This window comes from Tenebrio molitor, chromosome 1, assembly GCF_963966145.1.
Source record: "Tenebrio molitor chromosome 1, icTenMoli1.1, whole genome shotgun sequence".
Lineage (NCBI taxonomy): Eukaryota > Metazoa > Arthropoda > Insecta > Coleoptera > Tenebrionidae > Tenebrio > Tenebrio molitor.
Genome location: NC_091046.1, coordinates 20,451,928 through 20,468,306, shown reverse-complemented (window position 1 = coordinate 20,468,306; position 16,379 = coordinate 20,451,928). Strand labels below are relative to the sequence as shown.

The window sequence follows — 16,379 nt, the reverse complement described above, 5'->3', positions numbered from 1 at the left end:
TCCTGTGGCCCCAAAAATTAAAATGCAGAGGGGTTAAATGGAGGATCGGGGACGCCATCGTATTGGAATCAGTCAGAACCAACCTCACATAAATGCAGATGTAGCTCCACAAAAGTACAACGGGACGGAAGGACTCCTTCAGGAAAACGCTCGCCGTATGGTAGCCATGCCGGTCTTGAATTACCACGTGTTTCACCATAGAGTAAATGCAAATCGGCGTATTCTTGTTTCGTGAATTTCATAACTTTTTGAAGGATTCGCAAATTTAAAATTAAACTTGACAAATGTCATAGGTGTTGCAGGTACCGTTGCTAAAGAAATCACAGCCAAGTAACCAGAATTACCTTTTTAAAACCGATTAACTCATTAGCGTACAGCAGATTTTGACCAAATTTTCAATTATTTTTATCTCGAAAACGAAAAGACTTTTATTAGAAACTTTTTTTGTGTATGAGTTCTACTCATCGTCACCTATTACTGGATTTCTTCTGGCAGGTTATATCGGGACCACCCTGTATATTTACATTTCGCGACATAAGATCGTGAGATTTGGACATGAATGCTTGACGAAGATTCTCAATCTGAATGACAGCGATGACAGCTAATATTTGATTTACATGACACACAAATTTGGTAGAAAAAGTAAAACTTACAAAGCTACCCATGGCTTGCTTGATCGCATCGACCACTCACCAAGATAAAGAATGGAGTATATAGAATACTATGGCGGCCAAAAAATTTTAGCCGTCACTATCTTGACATTCATGTAAAGTGTAAATAAACCTTTAGGAACCGTAACCCCACTTTCCATTCTTGTCATTTTGACAATCAATTTAAATTGACATGAATAAACAAAATTAGAGCAATAGTACATAGATAATCTCAGATAAACGTTCTGTGTAGTAGAAATGACAAAATAATTTTGAGTTTTGAAATTTACCACCCAAAAAATAACGTTCATAATCAAGACGGTAACCATGATGACAATAAAGTACGGATTACAATTTTTTTTTTTGAATTGACAGACAATGTCGGCCAAAATTTTTTGGCCGGCATAGTACATAGATAACCTGAGGTAAACGTCTGTGTAGTAGAAAAATACCAATCATAATCAAGACGGGAATCATAGTGACAATAAAGTATGGCTTACAAATATTTTTTTTGAAGTGACAGAAATTGACGGCTAAAATTTTTTGACGTTCAAATTTCAATAAGGCACACTTACATGTGAAAAAAACTGTAATAAATCGACTTCTTGATTTTTGAGGTGTACTCTGTAATTTTGAAATTAACTGTACTATACGGATAAAGGATCACAGATCAGCTGTTTAAATCTACGCTTTTACACGAGTGGTGCGTTCTCAATCGACTCTTCAACGTCAACTTAGAGGATAAATTTAAATGAACGCACGATACTATACATATACTCCTAGGTATCTATTATTTTACTAAAATTATATTTAAATTTAACTATACTTACTTGATACATGAAAGTCAGTATGTATCCCATTTGTTAAAACGTTCACTAGAGTTTCTTATTCAATATAAAACCATCAAAACGCTTTGCAAGTTTCAACATAATAATGTATACTTGTTTCAGATGTAATTTATTAATTTTAGTAGCTTCTGTTGCGTGACATAGTTTAAAAAATACGATTCTGTCGGTAGACATATTAGGTATTTTAAGGGTAGCTCTGCCAACTTTTCTTTTTATGGATAGTAATGAATATTATTTTAGTAATTTAGTAACTGTTTCAAAATTTTACACATTTACAAGAAAATAAATTTTTACCATACTTCACAATGAATATTAATTAACATTATTATCCTCACGCTAAAAGATAATATCGCTTGTCATTGTCCTTCAATAAACAAAAAAATTACACTCTAACAATTTTTACGTTGTAGCGTCATTAACGCTTTTTATTTCTTACTTTTACATAATGAGGACACGAAATTAGTTTTTCAGAAACACAGTAAAATTTCTAAATTTTATGTAAGCTTATATGTAGTTGCTTTTAGTGATTTGAAAGTATCAACTGATCACTTTATGATTGTCATAAAATTATCACGCTAAAACGGTGGAATGTTTACCGCTATATTACGATTTCATGCATCTGATACATTTAATTATATTTATGTTTCGTTGAAAATATTTGAATGAAACCAATATACATTTTCGTTTATTTTATAATACATAGGTACATACCTACTCATATATACCGTACGGCTATACTCGTACCTTTTGTTTAACTTGATTAAATACATTAAATTGTAACATTCATTGGTACGAAACTTCCTGTGCGTTTAATAAGTTATAACTAGAAATTAATTTAAAGTGACTAGTAGGTAATCTGCGGATTTTTTTTATAATGAATAACCTATAGTGTATGTATTAGAAAGTTTTTAAAATTTTCGTGTAATTAAATTTTAAGGTGAAGCCTTTTTAAAAAAGTAATATACACTATTAATTGTTAAGTCCTTTTCGTTACTTTTCTTTTCAAATAATTATGATCAATTGACAATTTATTTAAAAGATAAGTTTTAAGCTAAACATTTTTATTTTGTAGAAAATACTGGGTTTCACGAATCTCAAGGTGTACGCGTCATGATGAAGATTTTGCAGAGCACGGGTGAGGTAAGATAGCTATTATTTTACTTAAAAAAAAAAAACATTCAACTATCCAAGAAAGCGCACATCGTTGAATATCTCGGTCTGTTTCCTCACTAAATGTGCCAAATTGTTATCCTAGTCAGCGGAAAGAAAAATATTCCCCAACTAACAATGCCTTTCTTCCAGATGACAAATTTAGAACCATATCAACTAAATAACACAAGGAAAGCACAACAAGAAATTGTTTTTTTTAATCGGGTACCAAAAGTTGGATCCCAAACACTTATGGAACTTATAAGAAGACTAAGCATTAGAAATAATTTTGGATTTCACCAAGACCGTGTACAACGGGTTGAAACAATTAGGTTATCGCCTGAAGATCAAGCAGCTCTATCAGCCTTGGTATCGAGTTATGAACCCCCTGGAGTTTATATAAAACATGTTTGTTTTACAAATGTTTCACAGTAAGGAAAATTAATTTAAAGCACTTAATTATTAATTAAATTATTTTTATTTTAGATTTGGATTTCCAGAACCAATTTATATAAATCTTGTACGCGATCCTGTGGAACGAATTATTTCGTGGTACTACTACGTTCGAGCACCATGGTATTATGTCGAAAGAAAAATAGCTTTTCCTGACATCCCCCTTCCGGATCCTAAATGGCTTAAGAAGGTATTTATTTTAATCAATCTATAATAATGTTGGGTCTCGTTTTACTCTCTGGACTCGTGTCAGGTGGTTCTGGAGAAGCTCAAAGGGGGTCGTCCGCAAACAAATACTGAAGTAATTGAATATGTGTATTTCACAATAAGGGTAGATAAAGATAACATAAATCGAACTGGTCTCGTTGAGCGCTGCTTGAGGAAGAGACCGCGGTCAGATCTTGCACCGTCCAGCTGCGGTTCTCCCTCCTACAAGGGTAGGGGTGGTTCGCCCTGTGCCGCAAACACATACCACCCGCAGTACTCCTACTAGCTAACAGAGTTGCCTAACCTACGTTCTTAAAGCTAACACTCGACCATCCTGATGACAAGATGCGTCCCGCATCGACAAACTCACATTTTCTCCTTAAACCTAGTTTCCTAACATTACATTTCTACATCTAAGTCCCTAACATTAACTCACTAAACTAATTTCTTAATCTAGTCGGTCACACAGTCAGCTAACTTGGCCGGAGGTCTCCGGACACGCTGAGGACTTGCAGTGGCCTTGTGGTGCTTGTGTGGGTACCGCATCACTCGCACTCGGGTACTCTGCTTTGTTTTGCACTCCCGCACTAGCACTGTCACTCTCTTCTTCTTCTGAACTGGGACTCGGTTGACAATATGTGGTCGCTGAGTGGGTCTTGACGTTTGTGAAGTGGGGTGCCGCTCTCCGGCTTGCTTTCCTCCAGGTGGCTTCGTGTGCACGCGAAGGAGGCACCCAGCGATGTGTCGCCGGTCATGGTGACGCATGCTCGGGAACTGGCGCTGACTTCTGATTCGGCATACGGCATGGTTGATACTGCCATGTTGCAGCGTGCTCGTCAGGAACTCCCGGTGCTTCTGGCGACGCTTGCACTCGGCTTTCAGTTTCTGGTGTTTCTTCAATTTCACGGTGGCTCTGGCTTCGAGGCGGCGCTTCGTGTCGGTCAGCAACCCCTCTTTGCTGATGGTGTTGTTCACCTTCTCCAGGAGCTCGTCGCGTTCAGCCTGGAGTCGTCTCCTGATCCTCTCCAACTCCTCGACTTTGATGTTGGACTCGTTCAGCTCGCGGCTCAGCGACGGGACCTGTGTTTCTCTCGCTCTGACCTGTCTTTCGGCGACTTGCTCCTCTTCGATCAACTTCTTGTCGACGTTCTCCTTCTTGAGTTCGGTCACCTTCTGCATCTGCGTCTCTGGGTCGATTTTGGTGCGTTCGATCTTCGCTGCGGCATTTTTCTCACTTCGCTCCGGCTTCTCGTTGGCCACTGTTAACTCTTCAGTGGTCAGCTGGCTCTTGAGGGTTCTGTCCTGCAACAGTTCGTTGCTGCCCTGAGCTTCTTCGATTTCTTCTTCTCGGGTGGCGGTTCTGGCATCGCGCGCACTAGGCTGGTTCGTCCTCTCGTAAGCCTTGACTGCCGTTTTCAGAGTGGTGTCGCACCTGGTGCACGCGATTTCCTCGTTCTTCAACTGTCTCTGCGAGTTGAGACATTGTGGGGCTCTGAGCTCGATCTGCGCTTGGATTCGCAATGGCCCTAAAACAACGTTCATATGACGCACAAATTCGAAGGGCGCTCCTGCCAACCCAAACACCATCCGGTTAAATTCCCCTGTCGTGTCTGGTGTGATGAACGCTGTCTTTGCCTTTGAGGTTAGGGGTACCTGCATGTAGCCGTTCGCCAAATCGAGGGTCGCGAACATCTTGGCACCGCACAAATGTTTGAATTGTTCATCTACTTCCGGCATTGGATAATTTATGTGGACCGTTTGTCGGTTTAGCTTGCGGTAGTCCACCACTAACCTCGGATCACCGTTCTTTTTCCGCACAAGAAGCACAGGCGATGCGTAAGGACTGTTCGTTTCCGACACTATACCGCATCTTTTTAGGTCCGCCACGATCTCTGCGATTGTCTGTCTATCCTTCGCCGAACACTTGTATGGTAACGATCTCACTGGTACATCATTGTCTGTTATGTCCATCTGCACCATGTCGGTACATCCCAGCTCTTCGAGACGTAACGCGAAACAGTCTCTAAAGGTGTCCACTAATTGGTATATCCTTGTTCGCTGCTCTGGGGGTATTTCCGACCCACACTGAATGGACATCTCTGGGATCTTGTCTACTGGTAGACAAAGCTCCTCCTTCGTCGTAGTTGCTTCCACGGGTTGGTCCGGTTCACAGGTGATCGGTTGATTGCAAGCATTGTAGATTCGCATCACTTTATTCTGACCGTAGCTGGATGTTGTTATAGTTTCCACCACTGACAGCGGAGGCACTGTCACAGACTCCGTCATGCGTGCTCCACTGCTGCCTACGATCGCTTCAACATCCCAGTCACTGAATGGGGCTTCTCTGGCGTACCCAAACATCAGGTCACCTCCTTTCTTAATGTACGCTACTCGATCATCATCGCAAAAGGGACGTCCGATGATCAGTTCGGTGTCTTGTGCTTCATCCGGGACTGTGATCAATTCCAGGGGTCCCACTTTTACACCGTCTATGGCTATCGATGCCAGGACTTTGCTCTTGGCGTGCATCACCGGCTTAATCGTGTCTCCGAACGCGTAGAGTGCTTGTGCTTCAGGCACCTCTTTCATCCGGAACTTCTTGACCGCGCTCTTCTGAATGCTGCAGATGGCGCTGCCCGTGTCGACGAATCCTTGCACCACGTACCTGCCGTCGAGTACGACGTCTTTGCAATATCTCTTGCCTGTCGTCTCTGCAGCTATCACGTTCACTGTCGCCCCCGCTTGGTCTTCTCGAGGTCTTTTCTGTGTTGCGGTGTGCTCTCTCTGCTGTGGGGCTCCGCAGTGTCTTGCCACGTGTCCATATTCTTTGCACGAATAGCACAGGGGTCGACCTTGTTGGTCTCTCGATGGTAAACGCTTATTTTGGTCGCCTGAATCGGTACCCGGTTTGTCGTTGGCCTTGGTGGATTGGGTTTCTTGTGGGGACCTCGTTTGCTGGACAATCGCACGCTCGCCCTTGTGACGGTCTCTCCTCTCGGCCGTTATCCTCTCGAACGCCACGACGTCCCTAAAGAGGTCGTCCTCGTCATAGTGTCCCTTCGACATTAGCATTGCCGCCAGCTCTCGGGAGTGCATCCCGACAACAATCTGTTCCTTTTGCTCGTGGAAAGGCAGATGTAACTGCCGGCATAGCTTGGCTTTTTCCAGGAAATATGCGTGGACGGACTCCTTTGCGCCCTGTATTCGTGCAGTCATCGCCTTCCATCGCTGAGTGTGCGTGGTTTCATGCACGAATGTCCTTCGAAAAGCATCCTCGAAGTCCGCCCACGTTCGGATTGTGTCTATCCTGCCCTCGTACCATTCTCTGGCCGGTCCCCTCAGGCTGGTTCGGGCTGCTTCCAGTTTGTACTCGTCCGGCCAGTGGTGCAACGCGGCGGTCGCACTCAGTCCCTTCAGCCACGTTTGGCTGTCGCTTAGGTTTTCGGCGGAGAAAACTCTGATGGACTTGGAGAAGTCCGGGACCACGTGGTAACTTCTGGTGGCCTCGGCCTCGGACTCTCGCGAGCTCTGACTCCGGGTGCTCCTCTCTGTCCTCTCCAACACGTCCAGGACGAGCCTTCTGGTTTGCTCGGCCTGTTCCTGGAGTATCCGTTCCCACATGGTTCGGTCGTTACCATTACCGTCCACACCTAGTTCGCCGCTCGGCGTCCTCCGGGGGTTCTCACCTTCATCGCCTTCGCTCCGCTCGTCCCGGTTCATGGCGGCTGCGAACTCCTCAAACTTGTCGAGCGGTACTTGGGGCATCTCCACGTGCTCGGGTGTCCTTTCTGTTGTCTCGGGGATCTCGTGGTCTCGGGGGCCTCTGACGCTCAAACTCACGTGTTGGGATCTCTTTTGCTGCTTCCTCGTTGTCTCAGCGCTCTTGTGGGTCTCGGGGATTTCGTGGTCTCGGGGTGGTCTCGTGGTCTCAGGGTGGTCTCTTGGTCTCTCGGCGTCCAAATCCCACTTCTGAGGTGTTGGGTCTCGTTTTACTCTCTGGACTCGTGTCAGGTGGTTCTGGAGAAGCTCAAAGGGGGTCGTCCGCAAACAAATACTGAAGTAATTGAATATGTGTATTTCACAATAAGGGTAGATAAAGATAACATAAATCGAACTGGTCTCGTTGAGCGCTGCTTGAGGAAGAGACCGCGGTCAGATCTTGCACCGTCCAGCTGCGGTTCTCCCTCCTACAAGGGTAGGGGTGGTTCGCCCTGTGCCGCAAACACATACCACCCGCAGTACTCCTACTAGCTAACAGAGTTGCCTAACCTACGTTCTTAAAGCTAACAATAAGTATGATTTAAAATCATGGAGCTTAAATTCAATAACTCTTAAAACATAAAATTGATAGAAATCGCTAATTGTGTTTTTACAAGTCAACCAATAAGGCATGTTAAGTTTATTGTCTCAACTCAAATTTGTACTCAAATAGGTACGTAAAAGAAAGTAGGCATTATAAAGATAACTTTTTTGTTGTCAGTTGTGTTAATATGTTAAAGCAAACCATTTATTACCACTAGTCAGACCTCATAGCCTCATAGACAGAATACCAGATTCTACATCACAACATGTAGTGTCGCCCGCAACCAGTATGACGTTATTACTTAAATGTTGCGGTAAGTCGTTAATGTGTGCCAAGAAAAGCAACGGACCATAGAAATATTCTAGACCACAAAAAACAGTTTGCACGCGCGTTCATGAAGGTAGCTACCTATGTAAAAACTGTAAAATTGATCTTGATATACCATACAACGTTATCAGTCAAAATGCAGTGTTGCTTGCAATACAAATGATAAGTTACAAACGGCGCAACCTATTTATTCTTATAGTTTTTATTTTCAGAACCTGTAGTAATTTCGCCAACTAAATGGTTTATTTATAGCTTTAGTTGAATTTTTTCCACTTTAGAAACTAAATTGTCGTCGATTCAATCAAGATGTCTCACTTATCAATACACATATTAAGTTGTTTAAACAAGAGGTTTTCAATAATTTTACGAAAATTAAGTATTATTAAATGTCATGGAATAATTATTTGTATTTTCACATCGCCCCTCTTGTGAACCAATATGACCTTGGGAATTAAAAAAAAAGATAGAAGACCCTTAACGAGGGTCACACTTACCTATTAATTATTAGTAATTAATATTAGTAATTAGTAGATATATTGGTGAAATGAACTGGAATGAGGTTTTTAATATAGTATAATTATAACTATGTTGCAGTGACGGCTCGTGTTTCGCGAATATGGGTCGGCCGAACATGGGTAGATCGGTAAAGCTCTAATTAGTCAATTTAACTTTTTGATAGGCATCCGCGTGACAAATGTAGGTTCATAATTAAAAGTGCAAGTGCACTTGGCGGCCCGTTAACCATATATGTTTCTGGTACAGAGTTTTAGAAATCGCGCGATTATGACCACTTTTCGATTGTATTAAATCAACCATTGAGGGTTGTGGAACTGGCAATTTCTTCACAAATATTTTGTCATCATAAGACAATGTATGAAATTTATTTACCAATAAATAGTTAATCAAATCGGCATTGGTACTCACTACATCTTTTACATTTGCCATTGTCGGGGTGTTTACCTACTTACCACTTACACTCACAATTTAAATAATACTATAAAATAATAACAGAATAAACACACAAAACAGAAACAAAAGACGATACGTTAAACGGTTAGGAGCAGACGTGAATTTGAAATTAAGGAATTAAACTACGCAAACGCAAACTCTAAGGTTCTCGATGATAAATAAGGTAGCGACAACTCATTGTTTTACGGGATGTTTGTATCGTGTCACGGGATGTTTGTATCGTGTCGATTAACTTGCATAGACTCCAAATTAAGTGAGATGGAAATATTGGCGCAACCGTTGTCGTTACCTTAGCAAACTCAGTTTAGCAGCGCCACAGCGCTGCAACAGCTGTCGGCCAAATTAACTTTTGCCGGGGTTGTGTGAAACGAGCTAAGCTATCCGTTACAAGTTACAGCAACATAACTTAAGATTGGTGAGACGAGACAGCTGGACGTACTTCTGAATGTATTCATCGTTTCAAAATCGCAGTGCAAAGATTAGTCTGTGTGCACTCGGCAAATACGTCACTGGCCGACCCTTCCCCTTCCTTGGCCGAATGTATTTATTACCTATTTAATAAACACTTGCCGCAGGAGCCTAGGAACGGCTTTGTCAATTATTGTCGTAGTTTTGTAAATATTTGTATGCATTTAATTTTTGTAATGGTGAAAAAATAACTTTAACTTCAATATCTAATTTAAATTGGTCTTTACTGAGGCAATTAAAAAAAAACGATGAAGGCGAACAGACATCATAATTTATGTTTAGTAGAATTTTGCGTTTATTAAGTGGATTTTTATTTCACACACTTTTTTTTTCAAAACTATCCTGGATGCGTTTAGGTATTTATACTACATAATATGTGTATTTACAGCACATACGGTACACAGTACAATGTAATTAGGTACGAGACAGAAATGTAAATTGTAATTTAAGTTGTTATTTGTGTTTGAAGAAAAATAACGTAAACATTTTTTTATCAGAAAGTATGAAAATAAAATTCGTAATTTTGTGTGGTACGGCCCAGCCGACTCTGCCGCCCCTAACGAGCCGTCACTGCTATGTTGATGTTATACTAATTGTTGCTGGTATTCCGATTCTTAAAAGTTAGTCATATGTCTTACTTCATTACAGAGTAGTTTTATAAAATTAACAACTGAATAATTTTTCTCGGTTCCAAATTCCTGCGCAGTAATTCAGTTAGATCAATCTGTGGTGATTTGTGAATAGTATGATTACTTAAAAAAAAAAAACAGAAATCATTTGAACATCAGATTTCTGAGCAAAGATTATACTGGTGCTCCAAAATTCGCGAAACAACTCAATGAAGCAATGTCAACTCATGTTAGAAAATAATGAGAAAAATAATTTAAAAATTCTATTCCTCTTAGATATGAAGATATGGGGGCTCAAAAGGTGCAGCTTTGATCTCATTTATTTTAAATATTAAAAAAGATTTTGACTATTTGTCTTTTACTAGCCAGTGACCTAATAATTCTGAACGATTGTGATCAGGTTTGCAATTATTTTCTTCATTATTTCTAACATTTCCAAGTACAGTGTGGAATAAAATGATTTACATCTAGTTACCTTTGGAATTTTTGCACATGTTTAACAGTGTTTGTGTTGTAAATTGTTTATTTACATAAAGGTAAACAAAGTTAACAAGGTTTGCGGTGAGACTCTTGATGGAGCTCGGATGATTAAGTGAATAATAATGAATAAATGTCCATGCGCGCATCCCTTTTATAGCCTGACTGGAGATGGTCCCGCACGCTCCGTCGGCGCGCAGCTGATGGGATGGTAGAGGCCCAGCGAGTTGATTCTCGCTGGCGATGGCGACGGTAGCGCTTCGAAAGGGGTAGTACGGGGCGCTTTGGTACTACATCCGTGATTTATGCTACACATGTAAATTTTCCTGTACCGCTCTACTTTTTTTTTTCGAAGTTCTGTCAATAAATGTCATCAATCGAATTGACAGTTGTTACAATTTACTAAATTGAATTAACAAACGTTGGTGGCCACTTTCAACACTAGCTGTAACTTGCTTTTTGCTTTTGTTAGCTCCTTTTTAATTTCAATCTCAACTTTGCATTCATATCACCCCTTCGCAATGAATCACATTTGGAATTGAATTAACAAACGTTATATATTTTGAGGTTAGGCTTTCTTTTTTTTGTAGAGCGGTATTTCGTATTTTTACACGGGTAATGCAAAGGTAACTAGATGTAAATCATTTTATTCCACACTGTAGTAATTTTATGTTCGTTTTACCTCAAATAGCGTGCGACAACATGGCTTAGATTTTTCCCTCTCATTTCCATAGATACAACAAAAATGAAATATTTGCAGACTACTGGGATGCATAGAATGTTTTTAAATGTTGCCACATTTAGTGTAACGAATAGGTCCATATCTTCTACAAAAAAGATTTTTTTTTTTAACATTTTTACCTGATATCTTAATGACTACTTAACAACGTACTACTACGTTGTTCCGCAAATTTTGGGACACCCAGTATACCTAGATATTATTCTTGTTGTTTGTTATTGTCTGAATATATAAATAACTCTGACAGGTCAATTTTCTTTTTTGAAAAGAAACATTCTTCGATCATTTTCATTTATCGGTCGCTTTAAATGGCGACCCCAATTTTTTTGTAGATTTATTATTATATACTTAGATTTATTATTAAAGAATTTATTTTTGTAGAAATTTGAATGAACTTTATTGATTCTTTTTAAATTAAATTGACATATTTTAATTCTTTTCGAAAAACTCATTATTCCAAACTATTGGCGCTCACGTTATATAAAGGTGTCCCAGAACTGCCTTTCCAGAGAAAAAAGGGAGTATTTGAATAAATGTGATAATATGAATAAAAAAAAGTCCTATCTCAAGCGATAATCGAGAAAAGACATCCTAAACTTGACCAATCAGAGTTGAGCACTATCAAGATAGAATGACCCCAATTTTACGTTGCCGGGATTTCGAATTTCGAATTTTGTTGCAATATCAGTAATTATTTTTGTTGTCTAGCAACTTGTCCGATTTTTTAGGAGGACGTGCTTCTGGGATTGATGAAATTGACAACTTTATGTGAGCTACAGGAAAATTTATTTTAGTTGGAGTCGCTTTTGTTGTCGGCATATGTATACCTGTTTTCTATGGGAAGGCAGTTCTGGAACAGGCTGTGTATACAGGTGTCCCACCTAAGATTTTCTGGTCTTATATCTCTATTATTTATGGACCGATTTTTGTGCTATTTGGAAGATAGGTATTCTAGTGAATAAAGAATAAATTACTAATTTTAAAACATTTTCCACCGTTTTTTCTCATTTTCTTGTAGTACAACTACCTTTAGGGGACGAAGTTATTGTTTATTGTTGTTCTACAGTTTAGTACAGGGTGAGCAACAATAACTGTTTTAGTTGGCAAAAAAAAATTTTACATAAAATTTTCAAGACTGTGAATTGTACCTATATTATAATTCAGAATAAGTGGCATCGCGGCAGGCGTTGGAAATTCAAATTTACGTTGGCAGCAAGACCCTTGCTAATAATACCCTAGTTTCGATGCTGTTGGTAACCTTCGCTTTTAATTTGGCCTTGATATTATCATTGGAATCGTTTTGTATTTATTTTCTTGTTATAAGTATTTGGAATTACCTTGTTTCATTTATGAAAAGTGTATTATTTGTCTGGGGGTTATCTCTGCTGTGGGTGAAAACCATGTCAAAATTATGTAACGCATAACCTCAGAATAAAGTAATGACGGTTTCACATGTTTACTAAATTTTTTGACATAACATAAAGCTCACTTTAGAGAATCAACGCCTACCGCGATGCCACTTATTCTGAATTATACTATAATTCGGTTTGTTTTATTGACATTATTGACACCTGGTATACATTTCAAATTTAAACGTCTTGGTTTTTGTAATCTTTTATTAACAAAATGGTTTTGTCGTTGGAACATGACATAAAAGTTACCAAAAATCACCAGAATTTATTGCCAACTCAATCAGTACTTGTTGCTAACACGGTATAAACCTTAAAAGATTTAAATTCACAAATAAAGGGAGTTAAAATGGTCTTTTTAAGACTGGAGGTAAAGAAAAATAGTCAATTTTGACTTAAATTGTAAATCATTTTACAATAGGAGAGAAAATCGTCTTATAACTACCATAAATAATTCCATAAATAAATAGGGGCTGTTACTTTACCTGATGTTTGCTCTTCCTTGAGTCGGCACTGCACAACAAAGGGGTAATAAAGTTAGAGGGTATTATGGTAGTTATAAGACGGTTTGCTGTCCTATTGTAAAATGATTTACAATTTAAGTCAAAATTGACTATTTCTAGACGAGGACTTTAGGTACTATCGCGGCCAAAATACTTTGGTCGTCACTTTTTGACACTTCAAATGTAAATCAAGTATTAATGTCAATATAGATGACAATTTCAAATTTTTCTTGTCAAAAATATGGCACCTTCACTTTTTGATAAATATAGAATCGTCTTACTTGCTTGTGAAGGTTGTCTAAATCGCGACCATGTTGATTTTTTGCTTTTGAACCCTGCCTCCGCAGCTGGGATTTACCCCACCCGTATGACACTGATAGATTAAAATAATTTTGACAGTACTAAAAAATAAGGTTAAACATCCTAAAGTTTGCTTTACAATTGAATGTCATTTATGTCACATTGACGACCAAAGTATTTTGGCCGCGATAGTACTATGGCGGACAATAAATTTAGGCCGGCAAATTTCTGACATTTCAAAAAAGTCAATGCAAGCGACCATTTATTGTCATTATGACTGATGTGTCAGTTTGCAAACTGAAGGTTTTAAAGCTGTTTGGCGTTTCCTTCGCCTTTTTTGTAACTTACAGATCATGACGCACTAGCATAACTGATTTGTAGTAGCACTTCTCTCTGTGGCACGCTTCTTTTCCCATTTTTAATTTTGAATATCGCTGTCACGATGACAAGAATCGAAAATGGGGTTAGTTGAACATAATGCCAGCTTCACATTTTGATGTCAACTCAATGACAGGCCGGCCTAAATTTATTGTCCGCCATAGTACTAGACTAACGCGAGATTAATCTCTACCCTTTGAGTTATCTATCTGTTAAATTTTACAAAAATCGGTCCATAAATAATAGAGATACATATAAGACACCCGGTAAACTTAAATTACCAGAAATATTAACTATAGACCAGTCTTTTCTTAAATTTAATTTTTTTGTTTGTACTTAAAGTTGGAAACAATATCAGACACTCTCTAAAACGAAGTTTACTGTACGGAAAACTGTTTATACTCGTACATACCTACCTACATGTTAAATTCTTACATAATATTTTATCTTCTAATCATAATGGGTGTTCATTTAATATTCTGGTAGCATCACCTATGGAAATCTTTTATTTTGACAATCCAACTCGAAAATTTTTAACCAATCGAATTGCAGCATTTTTCAAATTTGGACCAATCAAATTGATTTATAGTGAAAAAACATCGAGTAGAGTGAAAAAACAACCAGCTGAGTGAAAAAACAACTAGTGGTTTTTCAGCGAAAAAATTTATGTCAAAATGAAACGTCAAATTTATTAGGTCAACTCAATAAAAATTTTCTCGGTGGATTGTCAAGTCGAATACAATTCGTGGTCTAATTTTTTCTGCAAAATTTGTCGGAAAAAATTAGACCACTTATTGTATTATATATGAAAAACGGACGTCGCAGCGTTAAAATATGACATAACCTCACTATAAAATAACAGCATGACACGAATTATGATAAACAAGTAACACAATTACAATTCACTCACAAAGTACCCAATCAATTTATTAAAACTGACGTATTGAAGTGTGGGGAGCATTTTGCATTATTTCTCTTGCAGTTTTAATACCTGCAGCAGTGCGTTTTAGCGGCTGTCCTGTGGTTTTTCTTCGGTAAACGCCTCCAGTTTCACGAAACAACTTTACACACCTGCTCAGGTTGTCTTCGAAGGTTTTCCGGTCAACAATAACATTGAGAAATTCGGCAATAAACTCTTCTAAGCAGTTTTGTACGGAAGTATATCCATGAACCATTCGCTTTCAAACCATTTCGAAAACAACTTTCAATCAAAAACGTTTTCTGCTCTAACGTAAACACCAGCAAACAATAAACCTCTCTGAGAACGCAAATGGCAAATGTCAAAATATGACAGTTCTACTCTAATTTTACTAACCGGAAGTTCAAACGACGACATGCCTTAACAAAAACAAAATATTTTCATAGGTAATACTACCAGAATATTAAATGAACACCCGATATAATTCTCTATGTCATCCACAATCTCCATCATTTCTTGATATTTTGTACAGATAAAACAAATACAGATTCGATGACAGAGTTTAATGTTAATTAATTTGTTGTGGCATAGATGCTATTAAGAAGTGGTATTTCAACCCTCTCATTAGACAGCTGCAATAGGATGCTAGTTGCTTGGTATGGGTTGGAATAGTTCTGTTGATTCTTAATGACTGTTTGGTGGCTTGATCGTTTTGTTTCTTTTTTTTAGCTTTATCTTTTCCTTGGGTGACCTGTAATTGGGATATCCTGTTGGTCAACTAGTCCGAGTAATAATAATAATAATAATAATAGGCAGAATATAGCCTAAGGGAGTCCGTTTCGGCTCAGGGACGCGAAGGTCGCGGGTTCAATTCCGACCCAGGGCGAAATTAAAAAAAAAAAGGCTATATTCTGTCTCGTGATTCGGAAGTCACGTTAAGCCATTGGTCCCGGTCTATTGAGTTGGTCATCATCCCCCTCATAGATTTGTGAACCAGTCCTAGACTGTGTAACAAATTTTTTTAATAATTTTCGAAAAAACAATAAACAGACGCCGGTAATCATGTTGATTAGCACTGCACTATTACTTGATATCCGTAATAGTGTATGTACTCCGGCAAAATTGCCTTGCCGCCGGGTGGTGGAGGGAAACAAACAGTCGTCAGCGTAACGATAAATACTACTCAATCAATATGTATGTGCAAATTCTTAAATATGATTAGGAAAAATACGTTCTAATATGTACACATTTCATTTTTGAAAAATATAAACTTGTCTTTTATTAAATTACGATTATTATCAATGAATATCTAAAATTTTTAAATGTAACCTATTTTTCGTTTTCTTCCTTGATTTCTTATCTTTTCAGGATTTTGAACATTGTGTGCTTTCTGGTGATCGGGAATGTAGATACATTACAGGAGAGATACGAGAGGGAATAGGAGATCACCGACGTCAGTCGATGTTTTTCTGTGGTCATCATTCGGAATGTTTACCCTTTAACACCCAAGGTGCTTTAGAAAGAGCGAAAAGGGCTGTAGAGCAGCATTATGCTGTAGTAGGTGTTTTAGAAGATTTAAATACAACATTAACGGTGTTAGAAAAGTATATACCAAAATTTTTTGCTGGCGCTTCAAATGTGTACTGGAGTA

General features: G+C 38.6%; 1 protein-coding gene across 1 annotated transcript in view; it reads left to right on the top strand.

Annotated features, from left to right (window-relative positions):
* Positions 1–16,379, top strand: part of pip (heparan sulfate 2-O-sulfotransferase pipe) — a 37,696-nt gene that overhangs the window by 18,069 nt on the left and 3,248 nt on the right. The window contains exons 3-6 of the mRNA XM_069042927.1: positions 2,571–2,638; positions 2,801–3,078; positions 3,134–3,290; positions 16,097–16,376. Of these exons, the coding sequence (XP_068899028.1) occupies positions 2,571–2,638; positions 2,801–3,078; positions 3,134–3,290; positions 16,097–16,376 (783 nt within the window). The remainder of the gene's footprint in view (positions 1–2,570; positions 2,639–2,800; positions 3,079–3,133; positions 3,291–16,096; positions 16,377–16,379) is intronic.